General features: G+C 47.9%; 1 protein-coding gene across 1 annotated transcript; it reads right to left on the reverse strand.

Annotated features, from left to right (window-relative positions):
• Positions 1–8,386: 8,386 nt before the first annotated feature.
• Positions 8,387–12,875, reverse strand: LOC124216675 (toll-like receptor Tollo). Its single transcript, XM_046621479.2, has one exon. The coding sequence runs from the start codon at positions 12,459–12,461 to the stop codon at positions 8,520–8,522; it is 3,942 nt and encodes a 1,313-aa protein (XP_046477435.1). The 5' UTR covers positions 12,462–12,875; the 3' UTR covers positions 8,387–8,519.
• Between the last annotated feature and the right edge of the window lie 4,755 nt (positions 12,876–17,630).

Consider the following 17,630-nt stretch of genomic DNA (forward strand, 5'->3'; position numbering starts at 1 on the left):
AGGTAGTGAGAACGACGAGCGCAGTGCTTACACGGGTAAAAATTTCATTCTTCTTCCTTTTCAAATCTAATTCTTGGATATCAGTCGGATCGAAACCGAGGAAATTGCAAGCACGAATTGGCCGTGTAACTTTGCACGGATCGAATGATCCGCGACAAAGAGTTCGACTCGCGTGTGTTTCGGGGGCAATCGAATATCGGAAGAAGGCAAGGCGGCACGTCGGTGACTGTCGGTCTAGAAGCGGAGGGCGAGAGGTTGATTCGTCAAGGGTTGCTTCGAACACGTGTGCCCGGAGCCCTGTGACCAATTGCCCCGGATACCCGCGTCTCTCATCCCGTACCTTTAACGTTCTTCTCCGACTCTGGCCGCCGCCGCTGCAGCTTCCTCTCTCGACGAGGCCATGCAGCTTCGGAATTAAATTAAAAACCAGACCACGGAAGTTACAATGTAGGTGTATATATATATTTCAGGTACATATGTACTTGAAATTGAACCGATTCTCCCGAGCTCTTCCTACAATCTTCGCCGATATACATTCGCGGTCGTTTCTTCTGCGCTTTAGCAATGAGAGGTTTTTTTCTCGCAGTGGGCGTTGGGAGGCAGGTATTCTTTTCCTCGAGTTTATTCAGCCGAGTTGATTATAATTAGGCAAGCGGTATATTGAACCGCAAGTGCACTTTTCTCGAATTCCAGTGAATTCAAACCGCGATCGCGAGAATTCAACTGATTTATACAATCAGTAAGAATCATTCACGTGATATTCGCATTCAATGTCATGCTCGTACATCTGGCGGTGAATAATTCTATTCGCATTCCCTCGGATTCTTATTTCGGTTTAAAATTAACTAACTACACTCTTTCACGATTCATGCTAGATTCTGTGACAAAGCGGATCTTGGATACGATGTGGAATGATCGACAGGCGGTATAAGGTCGGAAAAATTTTACTACAAAAATTTGAAAAGCTTCGTTAGCTTCGGCTCGCCAACTCCACGCTCCGCGCTGCTAACTTTGCGTTTGACCCAAGTTATCCGGCTACACGTACCGTATCATCCTAGCTTGGTATACTTCCATGAACTCTCTGAAAAGCCTTCGGAACTGGCAATTTTGCGTGACGATTTGAAAATTTCCCAATGCATTACGCACACTTCAGAAACGAACGAGCCCAGCGCACGCCGCGTCAGTCGAACGGCTTTGGCGAATTTCACGGATTTCAAACGAGCAGTCTGACCTCTCTTTTCTAACGGATCCCGACAGTGTGTTGAATTCTCGTTTGAAGCTCGGTACCGGATAATCTGTACACAATCGTCACAAGAGTTGAAATTTTTAGACCAATCATCTTTTTTCTCGGAAGTGAAACGTTTGAAAAACTTTAGGAAATAGATACTTTGTAAGAAAAAAATCATCCGGACGTTTCGTTCTTAACATTTATTCGCTAGTCTGTTGAACAGTACACTGCAACTTCTCCTTTCATAATATTTACCTACAAAGGAAAAACAGAACCATTGCCTCGTCACTCGCAAATTTCTCCTCGTAAACATATTTTCCACAAGAAGCTGGATTTTATCGACAAGCTGCTTTCTCCCGGACGGAACAGTGGGGACTCGGATTCAAACTCCGGTTACCGCGTTGAAAAAACTCTGTCCGTGGACCCGGCGACCGCAACACTTTTCCAACAGTTTTTCGTTGGGCTGACCCGGAGTGCCACGGTGTATACCGGCGAAGCCAAGATCGCCGCGGCGATCCCACAGTCCTCGATCGAAGGACCTGGCTGGAGCCCGATCGCGGCACGAGCTGTGAAATCTCGTCTATTTCACTCTCAAAAAAAAAAGAAAAATCGAGGCACGTGTCCAGGCTGACCCCGTCAGGACCGTGGGACTGATCCAGAGCACTTCTCCGCCGGACTCGTAGAAAGTCGACAACTTTGTCATCCGGTCAAACGAACCCTGATCACTAAAGTCTCGGATATTGTTCTTCCAAGAACGTTTCGATTCTTTGGCTGACAACGAGTTTTGTGTCGAGTGGATTCTTCAGCTAGAAGAATAGCTTTCGGTCTGCCTGATCGCGGAATGTTTGACGAATAAAAAATATCGCGGTCTTTATACAGGATTCGATTTTTCTTCAATTTGCTTTACTCATCACTGAGCATGGCAGAAGTTTGTTGTCGGGAAAATATTATTCTCGCGAACAAATTAGAATTCCTCAAATACGTATTTACCTAAAAGTTACCATGCCAGAGGCACTTGAATCCAGGGATGAGATCCCTGATAAAAACAATTCTATTGTCCCGTTCTCACGACCATGTAGAATTGACAGTAAAACGTTTCAGTACGTAAATCCAAACGATTTCGCAGTAATTCTGCACAGCTCGACAAACCCGGCAAGAAACTTGAATATAGGAAAAAAGTTTTTCAGATCATTTCCTAATTAATGATCGTTATGCGTCTAAAATCTAAATTAGTACATTATAGCCGTTTGAAGATCAACCGCAAGTTTGAAGATAAGATAGAAACTCTTACGCAAAAATTCCAATACAGTACTTGAATTTCTAACGTTTTCATTCGAATATGCAGGGGATTTGATAGAAGATGGGGCTAAGCTTAGGAGCCTGTAATAAATACCTGCAGCATCACCGGGCGGGGAAGTGACGGTAGTTGATCCGGTGCTGGATGGCGGCTGCAGGGGGAAAGAGCGGATGGACGATGACGGCCCGTGAGCGGCCGAGACGAACGCGGATTAGTCAAGGACGGCGGGGGTCTACGCGCCACCCGGCTTTTCAACTACCATCTCAGTCATCCACATCATAAGTATCCCAAATTTAAGCAAGCCGAACCACCGACCGGCATCGCCGTCCTCGTCGTCGCCGAACCCGTTTCGTCCTGAATCCCGACGATTGAATGCGGTTTGGATGTCAAGTTTGAAAAGCCTCGAGCTTTCCAGTGGAAATTTAAGGGAGACGGAGTTTTCGAATTCCGGAATTCCGAAGTTGACGAATTCCATGTCGTGCCGAATCACTTTATGCTCACCAAATTTCCAGGCTTGAATCGTTGAACGATAAAGTTCAATCCGTTGGGATCGAATGATCTCAAACCCGTACACACAACTTATCACAAGAACACCCCGAGGCTGCGATGGACCGTGACGAATTGCGAGTTTGCGAGGACGACGAGGCTGGATGATTCTCATTTCGTGTTCAGGCGGTGGGCGAATCGCGGAAGGGACAAAAAAAAAAAAAAAAAACGGATAAGGCCAGCGCAAAGAGTTCTCAGAGGGATTTTCACAAGCCGGTGAAATAGCGTTAGCCTTTGCTTGTCTCATTTTTTTCCTTTTCCATCTTTTTCTTGTTCTTCTACCTGCTTGGTTCTCAAACGGAAAGCTGCGGCAATTCACTCGGTGATTAGTCATGCGGAGCAGTGTTCCTCGGCGATGACACACTTCCCTGAAGTCAAGTATACATACCTATGGAGGAACCCAAACCAACCGTGATTAATCGATGGATAACATGATAAGTTTTTCTTTCAAATCGATGTGCGCTGGTGAAGTGCTCTGGAATATTCCCAACAACATGTGAACACCCGCGGAGGATGGCCAAGACGTACAATCTCTGGCGGTGCGGAGGGCCGGTGGATCGAGAACTGCAGATCTGTACCTGATTACCCACTCTAATGAAGGCATCGTTAAAACATTGTATCGTGGCGCAAGAAGTCCCACAGACTTTGTACGTGTACACGGAAACGTGGCGAAGATGGTATCGGATCGTTAAGATCGGTTCGGGTTCGGTTCGGTAAACGTCGAGGAAGATATATACGTGCCCGTATTTATTTATCGATCGACGCCACGTCGAGCACTTAACTTTGTTGTATACCTACAAGTATAATGTATATAAGTTATACATATGCGCAATATGTATACACACACATGTATTGTTTTCAGCAAAACCGGAACTGCCGCCAACTCCCGGGGGGGGACGGCATCGACGATTTTTTCGTCACGATCAGCGCGACGTCGCGCGTCGGGTAGAGAAAGTTTCTTCTCTTCTAAAAACAAGAAAATCCTCTTTCGCTGGAGTCCTACGTCCTTCCAGTTTGACGCACGAATCGACGTATATCAGCCATCGCCGCCGTTCCGCGTTCTCCGGAAACATGTTTCAACGTACTTGTAACGAGAGCTGTTTAATTCCCAATTTGATCAATCAGAGAAAATCGATAATCTTGGATCGTTCTTTCCACGCTAGGTTCGAAAATCGCTTTGGGAAAGAATCTTTCGACCGCAGACCAGTGACGCATCGATCAACCGATTCGGCTTCTTCGGTCCCCGATGTTGTGACGCGCATTGCAGGCGTTATTGCACGTCACCGTCATAATCGATTCCCGAGGCCCAACCCGATCGATCCGATCGAGATATTCGGGCGCTGGCAATTAGCGGCCGCATCCTTCGACAGCTGATTGACATCCCGGCGCCTCTGCACTCTCTCGTACGAGAAACAGTGTGAAGCGTGTGAGCCCTCGCTCCGTGATGGTGCTTATGGTGCTTCCACATCGCGGCATCGAATGCGCTTGCTTTTATTTCAGGCGCCAAACTGATGGACGGGGAAGAGGAGGAAGAGCTTCCAGGCACGTCCTGACGTCCGACGAGCTTCTATCTTCCCGTGATAACCGCCGCGGATGAATCGATACGAGGATCGTCAGCCGCGCGCCTTCATCGAATTATCGGCCGAGCTACAGGCGATGACGGTCGGAATTTAGATGGGAAAACATAAGACGCGATTCATTTCGCCTAGAGCTTCCGTCATATTATTTCAACGCGATAAACGCGGGCTTGATAGTGTGGATTCGGGTTTTTTTCCTTCTCTTCTCGTTAGTCAAGTGCGTTTAATATACGCTTATACTGAGAAGTTTGGATACCTCCTTTGTACGATATATTGGTATACGCGTCGAAATTATTATGACTCCGCAATGGAGTATAAAGCGGCAAAAAAGACGTCCTGATTATGATTCCCGGAACAGTATTAATGCGCGCTCCTGATGCGCATTACACGCGGCCATTTTTAGTACTCTACTGAGAATTATACATCGAACTGAAAACCCAAGTGCATATTAATTTGTGAAAATATAATCACCGGCGCGACGGTATTTTGATATATCTGCGACACATTGTGCACGGCGTATTAGTAAAAGTTCACAAATCGAGCTGTCTCGTCGATTGTAACATACGTACGTTCAATATTTGCAGTGAGGAAGGTGTATGGTTCGCCCTCACAATTACTTTAACCCAAAATGTTTATACTGGACAAACCGATAGGTGAACCGTGCACTGGCGCGTGATATGGGCGTGCGATAGGGAGGAAGCTTTACCGAATCAGAATGTTTACTTCCGTTTAACGCAAAGGGATTTTGCCGAGCTGAAATGTTTATAAGCTGCATACGTATTCCGATGTTTGACCTATTTACATAGAGGCTCTTCGCATTCCAAGTCTATGAACGACCCCACGTAGCTTGGTTGAATTCCTAACCGGGCAATGTATCAATGTTTGACGGATTCCAGGCTGACCATAGGTATGAAATTCAGATTTGGGTATTATTCAGTTCGTTATCTCAAACCGATAATGATTCGTATTTAGACCGTTGCGCCAAGTTTCAGGTCCGGAAGTTGGCCTGATTTATAATTGCTGTACCTGTTAAAGTTTTGAATTGTTTTTTGACAAGGTCTAAACCGTATATGATACGAGTGAATTTAAACGGCGAAAAAATTGAGCGAAAAAACAATGAAACTTTAAATTTGCCACACGTTCATCATACTTGCATGCCTTTTCATCGAATAAACACGCGTGACTATGAGTTGAAAATTTTTCATCGTATCGCCGTATTGATTCAGAATTTATTGCGCGGAATTTATTTGTTGCGGGGGTGCCCGGTATCCAATTCTCTATCTATATTTATTCATCTTATTGAGGTACATGTATCTAATCAGAGATCGCTTCGAAGGCCGGATCGAATTTTCAGACCTGTACAATACAGAGTTTCTCTTCAGAAAATTTTTCTTTCCCTACCGAATGGCTGCAGGCACATTTTGTTGACGCCATATACGTGTATACCTATACCGACAGTCCATAGGCAGTAATAATATTTATTTACGTGCAATAAAATACTTAGTTTAACGACATCATTGTGTAATTCAATTTAAAATCACCAACGAAAATACTATAACCAGTTTGAAGTGGAAAAAGTACCCGACTAACGTTTTGAATGGTCTATACAGATTCCTCCCCGTGCCACGTTTCTCTCTGCCTCATCTACTTTCATCTCCATCTTTGTTTCTCTTATATACTTTTCCTTCTCCAGCGTCTCGTTCCGTATCTAACAATTGCAATACCTTCTCTTCCGAAGAAATGAGAAAAGAAGAAAAAAAAAGATAGACAAAACACTACACAAGAACAACAAGCTCCAACTTCGTACAGTCGCAACTTCTTCATCTTGAGTAGACTTTCGGAGCAAATTGCGTCCTTCCATTTTAATAACGTGTTCTGTATAAATTAAGTTTGAAGAAGAAAAAAGAAGAACAGCTATAAGGATTTCCCAGCAGCGGGGAATCAGCGGCCTAGGTTTCGAAGTGACGGTTATTTCGACCTTTTCTGCGGGTCGACGTATCTGAGAATGACCTGCCGATGGACTCAATGCCAGTTTCCTGCGAACCATTGATATTTCGAAGAAAGGTTTCCCATCCAGCGGCGGCGCATCTCTCGTTCGACGATTTTTACCTGTGCGCAGTTCGCAGCGACGAAGCAGACACGACGTGTTCTTGGAGCGAGAATTCAACCGTCGCGGGGTCGTACTATTTAAGGCATCTTTTTCTTCTTCCGCAAAATCAGATAAAAATCAAATTGCGCCGCAGACCGAAGGTGAACAACGACGCGACTCTTGTCTACTTTTTTCTTCCTCCGTCGACGCTGCAGCATCTCGACGGTTTCGTACAATAACGCGGACGGCAATGAATAAAACTTATCTCACGGTTACTCCGAAGCGCAGCTATACTCTCGGCAGCCTCTCTATACGTGTATATATATATACCGGCTGTATCATGAAATTACGAAAATTACTTCTAATCTTCCTCCGGGGTAATAACCACTGGTGGACTCTGTGCCGGCTATTTCCACACAATTGGGTTTCCAAAGAAAGGGTCCTAAACGACCTGTAACTTTTATATAGTCTAGTCTAGTCTATCGACTATCTATAGATATATGTACTACGCCGAGGTGTGTGTGGGATACTTCCACGCGTAGCAGATATACCTGCGGACGAGTGTTCGCTATACACAAAGCTAGCTCTCTCTCGCGTTCAGGAATGTGACTTCGACCGGAGCAGGGGAAATTCGTGAAGAGGATTAACGATCCAGCCAAAGGCTGGCCGAGGGGCGGGTGAATCAAAACTGCAACTACGCGGTATCGAGATTTTTTTTACAAAAGAAACGTATTTATTTTCGAGGTTGTAACTCTTTTCGCTGCAATTGTTATTAAGTAATTATTAATTTAATAGTAATAATGATAATAATAATAATAATAATAATAATAAGAGTAATCGTAATCATAGTAATAATCATAATAATAATGTCGACAAAATGCGTTAGATGATCGATCGTGAGCGTATTTACAACCATTTTTCGAGATGTACCTATGTATATATAATATATGTGTAATGTATATATATACATACATACATATATTGTAGTAATAAATTCCTAGTCATATATATAACACGCATTTCGTTTATCTAATAATAATACAATTATTTCAATTTCATACATATATGATATATATATACATATACATATATACGTATATATATAAAATGCATATATGTATATATACATATATATGTGTGTGTGTATATATATATATATATATGTATATGTATATAATATTGTATGCGTGATATTTACAAGAATAAGTACACTATTTACAAAGGGTCTTATAGCCTAGTAAGCGTTAAGTGACACTCCCGTTACGAAGGAGGGCCAGCAGTCTGTAGGAACGAGGTCTCATATACACATCGATTCGTCGAGACTATAATATTATCCGATTGATAATACGTTATAATTATAATAGAATATGTATATATATATATATATATATATATATACATATATATGCATGTATATATTTATACGTATATTCATATTTATAATACAAATAAATTGCAAATTAATCAATTAGTAGGAATAAAAATGATGCGCGCCGGAGGGGGGGTGGGGGGGATTATAGATGATCGTGTGTGGTAAGTGCGAGCGATACTCACAGCTATATAGTAGAGTTTCTCTCTCTCTCTCTCTCTCTCTCTCTTTCGCGTTAGATTTCTCCGATCCCCACTCGCCCCCCCCCCCCCCCCCCCCCGCCCAATCGTTTTTAACTCGATCGCACCAACCTCACGCACTATACATGTGGGTACCATACGATATAGAATGCGAAACGATGAAGAGCGTTATCCGTGAAAATGTCCCGCGTTACATCCACGCCTTCCGTGACGCTAGACGAAATATGTTCTGGGGTTCGTTGGAACGGGGGCCGAGGGAACGGCGACGGTCGCCGTCGGGCCCCCAACGCCGTTGGGCCCGGGGGGCTCGGGTATCGTGCTGTACAGATGGCTGCCCCGCGAGGAGAGACTAGGGGGCCTCGCGTTGCTCGTGTGGAGGGCGCTGTAGCCGCCGTGGTGCTGGTGCTCGGCGCCGCTGTCTTCGTCCTCGGTTCTGCTCGATGCCGAACTGACGTACGTCGACTGCGTGGGGGTTGGAGTCGGGGCGTGGACGGGGACTACGAGGCTTCCGTTCGGCTTCGACCATGCATCAACGGCGGACGGGGCGGCCGTGTAACGAGCCGGGGCCCGGTTCCTGTCGCCGACAACCTTCTTCCCGTCCCTCCGTTTCTCCGAGTCGGGCATGGCGAAGCGGAGCTTCTCCCAGAACCGCTTCTCCCCCCATACGATAACCGTGCAGGTCTGCAGGAGCAGCTGTAGCTCCGGGTCGCAGGTCGGCGGCTCGGCCGCGAGGAGTATCACGACGCGTCTCCGCCTGCAGTTGGGTCTGATGCCCTCCAGGGCGGCCCGCAGCGCCGAGCGAAATTCGGGATGCTGCCATTCCCCGGACAGGAACACCGGCGAGAACACGATTATAACCCGTCTCGCCGCAGCTGCGGCCGGTGGCACGGCCTCCTGGGGCCTCGCCGGCGGAAGGTCCCGCCAATGGAGGCACAGCGCGAGTCCCGACTGCTCGAGCTCCGCCGCCAGGCAACGCGACACGAAGTCCTCGTCCCTTCCGCTGTACACTATGTAACCGTCGAAGAGACGGTCTCGTTCCTCGTCCGGGGGCGGCGTAGCTTTGCCGAGTCTCAGCCCGTACTTCGCATGGGCCCAAAGTCTGACGTCCTGACGAAAGGCGAAGGCCAGGGCGACGAAGAGGCAGACGGCTATCACCGCTACCAGGGCGCCCGCCAATAGAGGAACGAAATTTCCACCCAAGATCGGACTGTCCTGGGCCCCGCGGCTGACCGCCTCCGTGGCGGGATCGCCGCAGCGCTGCATGGCCTGAGCTATCGTCTCGGCGCCGTCCCGGCAGTACATTTTCTCCGAATCCCCGGGATGCTGGGTGAGCCAAGTGCGGAGGAGCGCGGCGTTTGCACACTCGCAGCTCCAGGCGTTACCCTCGAGAGCCACCCTGACCCCCGTTCCGGCCCCGGGGAGCGCCGTCCACGGGGGAAAGTCGACGATGCGGTTGTTGTCCAGACGGAGAACCTCCAGGCCTTTGAGTTTGGTGAAGGTGTCGTTGCCCACGGTGGCAATGGCGTTGTGGTCCAAATAGAGCTCGGCGACTCGTTCCAGCTGGTCGAATTCGTGGCCCCGTAACTCGCGCAGGGCGTTGCCCTCCAAGTGAAGGACCTTCAGAGCGCCCGCGCCGACGAAGGTGCGATTGTGGAGAGCCGCGATGCCGCTGTTGTTGAGATACAGAACCTCGAGCCTCCTCTTTCCCAGGAATACGTGACTCCCGAGGTCCCCGAGCTCGTTGCCGTCCAGGTAAATCTCCGTAGCGTCCATCGGTATCCTCTCCGGCACGTGGTTGTACCCGGCGTTCGAGCAGTCCACCACGTTGCTGGACCAGCTGTGGTCGTGGTAGCAGGAACAGTTGTCCGGACATGTCATCTCGCAGTCGCAGGCGTCGAAATCGCAGCAGTGACACAGGGCGAAGCAGTGAGTCTCGTAGTGGCACAAAAAGTCCCTCGGCTTCAGGGAGAGGAGAGGTCGACGAGGCGATGCTCGGGCGTGCGACATCTCGCAGGTGACCGAGTCGAGGTCCATTATCCTCGGATGCTGCCGCAGCCTGGCGAGCTCGTTAACGGCCGGCAGCCACTCCATGTTGCAGTCGCAGAATATCGGATTGTCGCCTATGTAGAACATCGGCAACTCCCGGTCACCCGGGACGGGCTGGAGACCCAGGGCGCTGCGCTCGAGGTGTCGTATCTCGTTGCCGTAGAGGACCACCTTTTCGAGGCTGGTCTTCTGCAGGAAGGTCTTCGGCGCTACGTTGCGAATCTTGTTGTTGTTGAGGAAGAGGGTTTCCACGCTGTCCGGGACGTTGGCGTCCGATATCTCTGTGATCAGGTTGAAGCTGGCGTCGAGCATCTTTATACGGAGAGTGCTACGGACCATGTAGTAGTTGCCTAGCTCGCCGACCTGGTTCGCGTGCATGTCGAGCCATTCGAGACTCGAGGGTAAGTAGCTGTAGTCGAACCACAGCAGCTTGTTATCCGACACGTTCAGCCACACGAGGGTTGAAAGGCTCGTAAACGCGCCGCGAATCTCCGTCAGCTGGTTACCGTCCAGTCGGATAGCCCTGAGGACCGGGTTGTTCGCGAACGCGCTCTGCTCCACGTGCCTTATCGTGTTGCTGGCGAGGTTCAGGACCTGGAGAGCCGGCAGGGACGCGAACGCCTCGCGGGACACGTTCTCCAGCTTGTTGTCGACCAGACGAAGACCGTACAGCTGGTCCAGCCCGGCGAAAGACTCGTTGTCGATTCTCGACACGTGGTTGTTGCCGAGGTCGAGTGTTTTCAACGCTCTGAGCTCGCGCACAGCGTCCGGAATATCGTTGAGCGAATTGCCGCTGAGAGACAGGTCCTGAAGATCGGTCAGATTGACGAAGGCCCGTGGGTGAATAGCGCGGAGGTTGTTGCTGTCGAGGAAGAGCTGTCCCAGGGCGGTTAGCCCAACCGTGTGGACGGGATCTAGACGGGCGATTCTGTTGTGAGAGAGAGTGAGGGAGTGAAGATTTCTCAGCGATCCAAAGCAGCCCTCTGTCAGGGTGTCGATATCGTTGTGCTCGAGCTTGAGCACCTGAAGACTGTAGAGATCGGCGAAGACGTGGGAATCGATACGGGTCAGGGAGTTGAACGAAATGTCGAGAACAACGAGCCTGACGAGTCTGGCGAAGGTGTCGCGGTTAACCCACTGACTGGTGAGCTCGTTAGAGCTGAGATCGAGGGACTGTAGCTGGTCGAGTCCCTCGAGTAGTCCGGGGGCGAGAACGGCGAGTGAATTGTTGCTGAGAATCAGCTCCCGTAGATCACGGCTGTTGGAGAAGAGCTCGGGCGGAAGGGCGACGAGCTTGTTGCTCGAGACGTTGAGGGACTGAAGGGACGTGAGTCCCGTGAGCGCGTGATCCCCAACGGCCGCGATGACGTTGTCCTGAAGCTTGAGAACGGTCAAACTGCGCAGACCGCTCAAAGCGCTATCGGGTAGAGCTCCCAGGTCGTTTCCGCTGAGGTCCAGGACCTCGAGATTAGGGGCGCAGGGTGTCGCCCACTCCGAAAGCCCTAGGGACATGACGTCCTGCAACTTGTTGCGCGTCACGTTGAGGCTCGCGAGGCTCTGCACGGGGCAGAGGAGCTCGGCCGGCAGTATCCATATGTTGTTCTCGGCGAGGTCGAGGTGTCTCAGCTCCGGAAGACCGCGCAATGCGTCACGGTGGAGCTCGAGGGTCATCGCGGACCAGTCGCTGTTGTGGGTTCTGAGGGTGAGCCTCCGCAGCGAGTGCATCGAGGCGAAGACGCCGCCCGGCAGGTGTCTTATCTTGCAGTACTCGACGCGCAGCTCGTGCAGCCGCGGCAGCGGCCCCAGAAACCCGTGCGGCCCGTCGAGCTGACTCTCGAAGAAGAGGACGTCGCTGCACTCGAGGCCCAACGACCTGACCGACTCCGCCTGGATCGCGGAGAGGTTACCCACGAGTGCCGGCGCCGAGGCTATCGTCCTCAGACGGCAGAGCAGCGCCTCGGTTTCGCCCTCGCCCTCGGCGTCGCCTTCCTTCCGCCACTCGCACCCCCGCGGGGCCTCGAGCGTCGTTATGCTCCGCGCCGCGGCGCCGACGATCAGGAACCCGACCACCGCCAGGCCGACGGAGGCGGCGAAGAGGCAGCGAGCCATGCTCGCCGTTCCGTTTCCTGCGGCTTCCTTCGTTCACCGCACGCACCCTGCACGCCGCGCCGGCTGACACTAGTATTCCCAACGGTTTTATCGTCACGCACTCATAGTCACACTTCACTCGGCGGCCAACGACGCACCACCACTAGTAATGCGAGGTTATTATTCGAAACTAATTTTTATACATCAATTCTCTCTCTCTCTCTCTCTCTCGCTGCACTGTTTTCTATCGATTTGTTTTTGCGTTTTGGTTTTAATCTTTTGCATGGAAAATTTATTTTATCATAGAACGCGGAATCTCGGCAGTACGGCTAATCGAACAACACTCCGTCTACGGTTATTATATGCGCGCGTGCAGTTACACGGTTGTCGGAGAGCCGAACTACTCTCTCCTTCGGACCTCGGAGCGCGACTGACTTTACTCTGCGGCTCGAGCGGAGTTGCTTGCTCCGTGCCCTGCGTGTCTGTCGGCGTGATCCTCCCCACCCAAACCCCTCGATATCCCCTCCAACCAACCAACCGGCCGTCGTCCCTCCGCCTCCTCGAACCCCGTATCCACGGGGCAAGAAGGCTCGGATGCCGATCTACGAGAAACGGTTTTATTTGAAATCGGAATTCGGACTATGATCCTCGAGGTGGAATTCACGAAAACGTGAATCCGGCAATAGGGAAAATCGGGGAACGACCGGGAGCATTTTGTTACAATTACGAGAGAAACATGAGGAACACCCAGAGAAGCACATTTTTCCTCAGGAACGATGAATTGATTATTTAGATCATTGGAATTTTCATCGGTACGGTTCATACTTCATTTATTATACTATTTGAGCCATAGATGCGAGCAATTTCAATTTTAATTTTCAACCGACGAAACATCGGTTCGATATTTTGGGGAGATGGTTAAAGACACACCATTTTTTATCTGTAAGATCTTTTTAGCACAGTACCAAGATTCGAATATCAGTGTTTAAAGAAATACCGATGTGATTATATTGTATCAAAAGAAAGCAGAATTCCATCGTATCTTGAATAATCTTCGAAAGTCAGGAAACCTTATTATGACGCTTTAGTCGGCATCCTGTACGTGGTTAACATACATGCACACATTCTAACATCGTTAAAGAATTGTGATTTCAGATGCATATATACGTATGCCTGTGGTAAAAACCGACAATTACGTTGATTGGACCATGAACCTTTTACCCAAGCGGTAAAAATGATACGAACTGTAGATGCAATTCATAATTTAATTACATCGGATTACCGCGAATACCGACTATTCTATCTTCATTTTATATTCAGATGTAGATACAGATGCGTTCATTTCTCATCAACGTTTCGGTGAGAATTTTATTGTCCAATTTTATCTCATGCTTTTTTCGCGTGGAGTTCGGATTAATGTATTTGTACACTGTGAAAAATTGACGGTGTGAACATTGACCAAAAGTGGCCGATGTGGACTACTATAGAACAATTTTTGTGGTCAATTCAAAACTTTAACGTCAAATAGCGTTACATTGACGATAATTGGTATTAGATTGACATCAGATGGTGTTGGATTGGCAGCAAAAAATATTCCATACAAGTTCAGATCGCATTTTTTTAAAATGTAACCTATACGGAATGCTGAAAAATGATCATAGTATGTTAGATGCATCGGCTTCGTGCACGAATGTGCACGAATGTTCGCGATACAGGCACAGTCGTCTATGAGAGCCTATCCGGCTGTAGCACCAGGTTTAACGACGAACGGTCCTCGTTCTGACCAAACCTCAGACGAGTAGTGCCATCTGTATCAGGAGGTAACAACTACTCGAAAACTCCACAAAGTATAAAGTTCTTCTGCCCTCGGAGCCTCGTGACAATGCATATATCTGAAAATCTGTTCACAAATATGGGCTCTATATGCGAACAATCGCAATAATTGCAAATATTCCCCACTAACCGCGTTATAAATAAATATTATAATACAAATTCTGTAATCTCTGTACATCTAAATCGTGTCGACAAAGACGTTACACATTCTTAAATTTTCGCGACGTGAGGAATGTAAAAAAATGATTTTTTTTTTTTGTCGGCATCGTAGTTCAGTTCATATCTCGTCGCTTATTCATTGAAATAGCAAACCACAGTACGTTCTGATACATTATATATTCATGATATACCGAATGGTATGTTCGAGTTTATTTTGATGCTAAACTTATTTCACAATGTTATATTTCCGAGTGATTCTTAAAACGATCTGTATTTCTTTTGCCGAATCATTCACAGCTAAGCCATTAATTATCACGAGCATTCGTTCGTGATTTATCTGTGGGTTTGTCAAAGTGTATAAAACCAGTTTATCCATTGAGATATCCGACGCATGCTGTCTTGATTTTAAAAATAGCTTACACGTAAAAATAAAGTAAGAATTTCCTTCGACGCGTGCACCAAATCTGCACCTATCCTAAACGATTGTCGATAATTTTTTTTAACACAGGTGCACGCGAAGCATGACCGATCGCATCTCACGTCTGAAAAAATCAAAAAATATTGAAAATCAATAAAAACACGAACGTCAAGAAATGCAGGCAGTCCACTGCGTATATCAGTTTATCGAATATCGAATCAGTCAGAATGTTAAAGCGCAAGTGATAAATAATGCAAACGTTTCGCGCTGCATGTTAACTCCTGAGAAATATCTTCCGCATCAATACAGTATCACACACTCACACACACATGCACGCGCATTATTTCGCGCGCGTATCGCTGATGGCTCGTTTACACAAGCTGTTCGGGGTAGTCGATTGGTGTACATAAATCTGCTTGATCGAAGACCGGGCAACGAATTAATTGCGAGCCACGCGGTCTGGTATGCCAGCGAGCCGCGAGAGTAATTCGATCGTGTATAACTGTTACAGGTGTGTGCACGCATCTCGATTCGCACACAGAAGTACGGCCGCTGCGGAACGAAACGAAAGGGGTCGAGGCGGGAGAAGACAGTATAACAGTCTCGGCAGCACCAATTGGCACTTCATTGAATTCCAGGCTGGCACGTATACATGTGTAATGCACATAACGCATGACACAGGTATAGCGGAGCAATGCTGCCGGGTAAAATCCACCGCAGGGTGTGCAGATGCGAACTCGCCGTATCGCGTTTAATTACATGTTTACGAGTTGTCGACATAAATTCGCTTTTTCATCGTCTCGTCGACCGGCTCGAACGTACTTTATCCTCCATTTCGCCCTCTGTCTCTCTGTCTCTCTCTTTCTCTCTTTTCATCCCTGCTTTACGGTCGAATAATTTGTCAGTGGTTAGTCCGGCGTCGGCGTGCGGAGGGCGAAGCATTGGCAAATTAACGAGCCGCGCGAGCGACGCCGCTCGTCTCGACGCCACTTCCAGCGTCGCGATGCTCGCCGCGTAACGCTAGCGTCACGAAAGAGCGCTGCTGGCAAAGGACTGGCCAGACCTGCGGTAACAACCGTCTTCTCTCTGTTTTTGTCAGGTTTGTATAACGGGTATGAATGGTACGTTATGCACGTCTTCCCTCGAGCGAGTTTATCCAGAATTTCAACACCGAAATTCGGATCTCTTTTCGCATTTTCTTTTCACCTGTCACATTGTATATAGGTATGTATGCGTAAAGCTAAATACCTACATCTTTTAAATTTCCATTCTCTTCGCGCTCTGCGTGCAGAAGCTATTAAGTTCGAAATTTTTTCCGCGTTACGAATTAGCCGCGTCTCCTCCTCGATCCGTAAATCATCGCGGAAAAAATGCATATTTTTTTTTCTCCTTCTTTTCTACCTCCTTCCTCTTCTTCCGTACCTTCACCTTTAACGAAGTATCGAGAACATTGCAGGCCCTGCGTATTATAAATTGATTTACAGCCCCGCAGCCCGTTCAACGTGTACACTCTTATAACCATATAATCTAATACAATAATATTAATATTAATAATAATAATAATAATAGTAATAATAACAACAATAACAATAATAATAATAATGTAAGAGGTGTACGGTGGTTTAATTTGAAATTGCAACGGTTTTTTCATACATTCGCACAAAGTATAACTAGTTAGATGCGCAGTCTTTCGTTTGCGGATTCAATATATTCTCTGCACAGTGACTTAGAATTGGGGGAATAAATTTCAGGAGCAGCAGCAAAACGCACTATCAGTTACTCGATTCTCGCTCGAAGACTTTGAGAGAGGTGAAAAAAGCAATAGACGCAGCAATCGGTGTTACCGACCCCGTTCTTCTCGCAGGTAGGTAATTCATTCCGTGATTCGAAACGCGACGAGAGAACCTCTGCAACGAGTATCTCGAGCCGATTTCGTAATGTCCATACCTTCGTATCCCTACTCGAGAAGCGCGGAGGGTCTCCCCGAGGAAACGCATCGGGGGAACCGCGTTCCACGGTCATCGGAAACACCGCGCTAGTATCAGGACAACATGATGCCGAACCACGGCGCCCAAGGTGCGCGAGCGTCGCGACGCGGGGGGATCTTCCCCTTCTCCCCCCTTCCGCCCCCGCCCAACGCCCCCCACGTGCGTGAGACACGCAGCAGACGTGTGTGTAGGTGGAGGCGGGCGACGGGCGGAGCTTTGAAGCGGCTGCCTTTGCCCCCCTCCATGAATCCATCGTCGTTAAACTGCTGAATACTCATCGCCGCGGTTAACTTCTCGACGACACGCGTCGAAGCGATCATGGAGCTACGTCGTCCCTTCTTTTGAGGAGCAGCTGCAGGAAGTGCTGACCGCGTGATGGGTTGTAATAAGTGCACAGGTATGCTGTAGGTGTTTTCTAGTTTCTTTTTTTTTTTTTTTTTTTGTTCCATCTTCATCGATTGCTCGCGCGAGAGGCTGTGAAGGAGAAAAATTGTTTACTCTATATTTGTATAAAATTGGATATAACAGGGCGAGTGAATTTACAGTGAGGCCAACGAAGGCTGATTGTTTTACAATTTATAACCTGACTCTGAAAAATACGTCAAAGTTTGAGATAAATTCGTTGCGATAGGTTTATTTGGAGGGTGGAGGAGGGGGAAACATTTTGATCGTGAATGAGTAAAAATTGTATTCTTTTATATTGTATAAGGTTGTACCGCAGTTGTTATATTAGTGTATGTATATTCTCGCTATTATGTACGGGTATTTATACAGGAATCACTGACAAAAATC

The sequence above is a fragment of the Neodiprion pinetum genome, chromosome 4 (genome assembly GCF_021155775.2).
Source record: "Neodiprion pinetum isolate iyNeoPine1 chromosome 4, iyNeoPine1.2, whole genome shotgun sequence".
Lineage (NCBI taxonomy): Eukaryota > Metazoa > Arthropoda > Insecta > Hymenoptera > Diprionidae > Neodiprion > Neodiprion pinetum.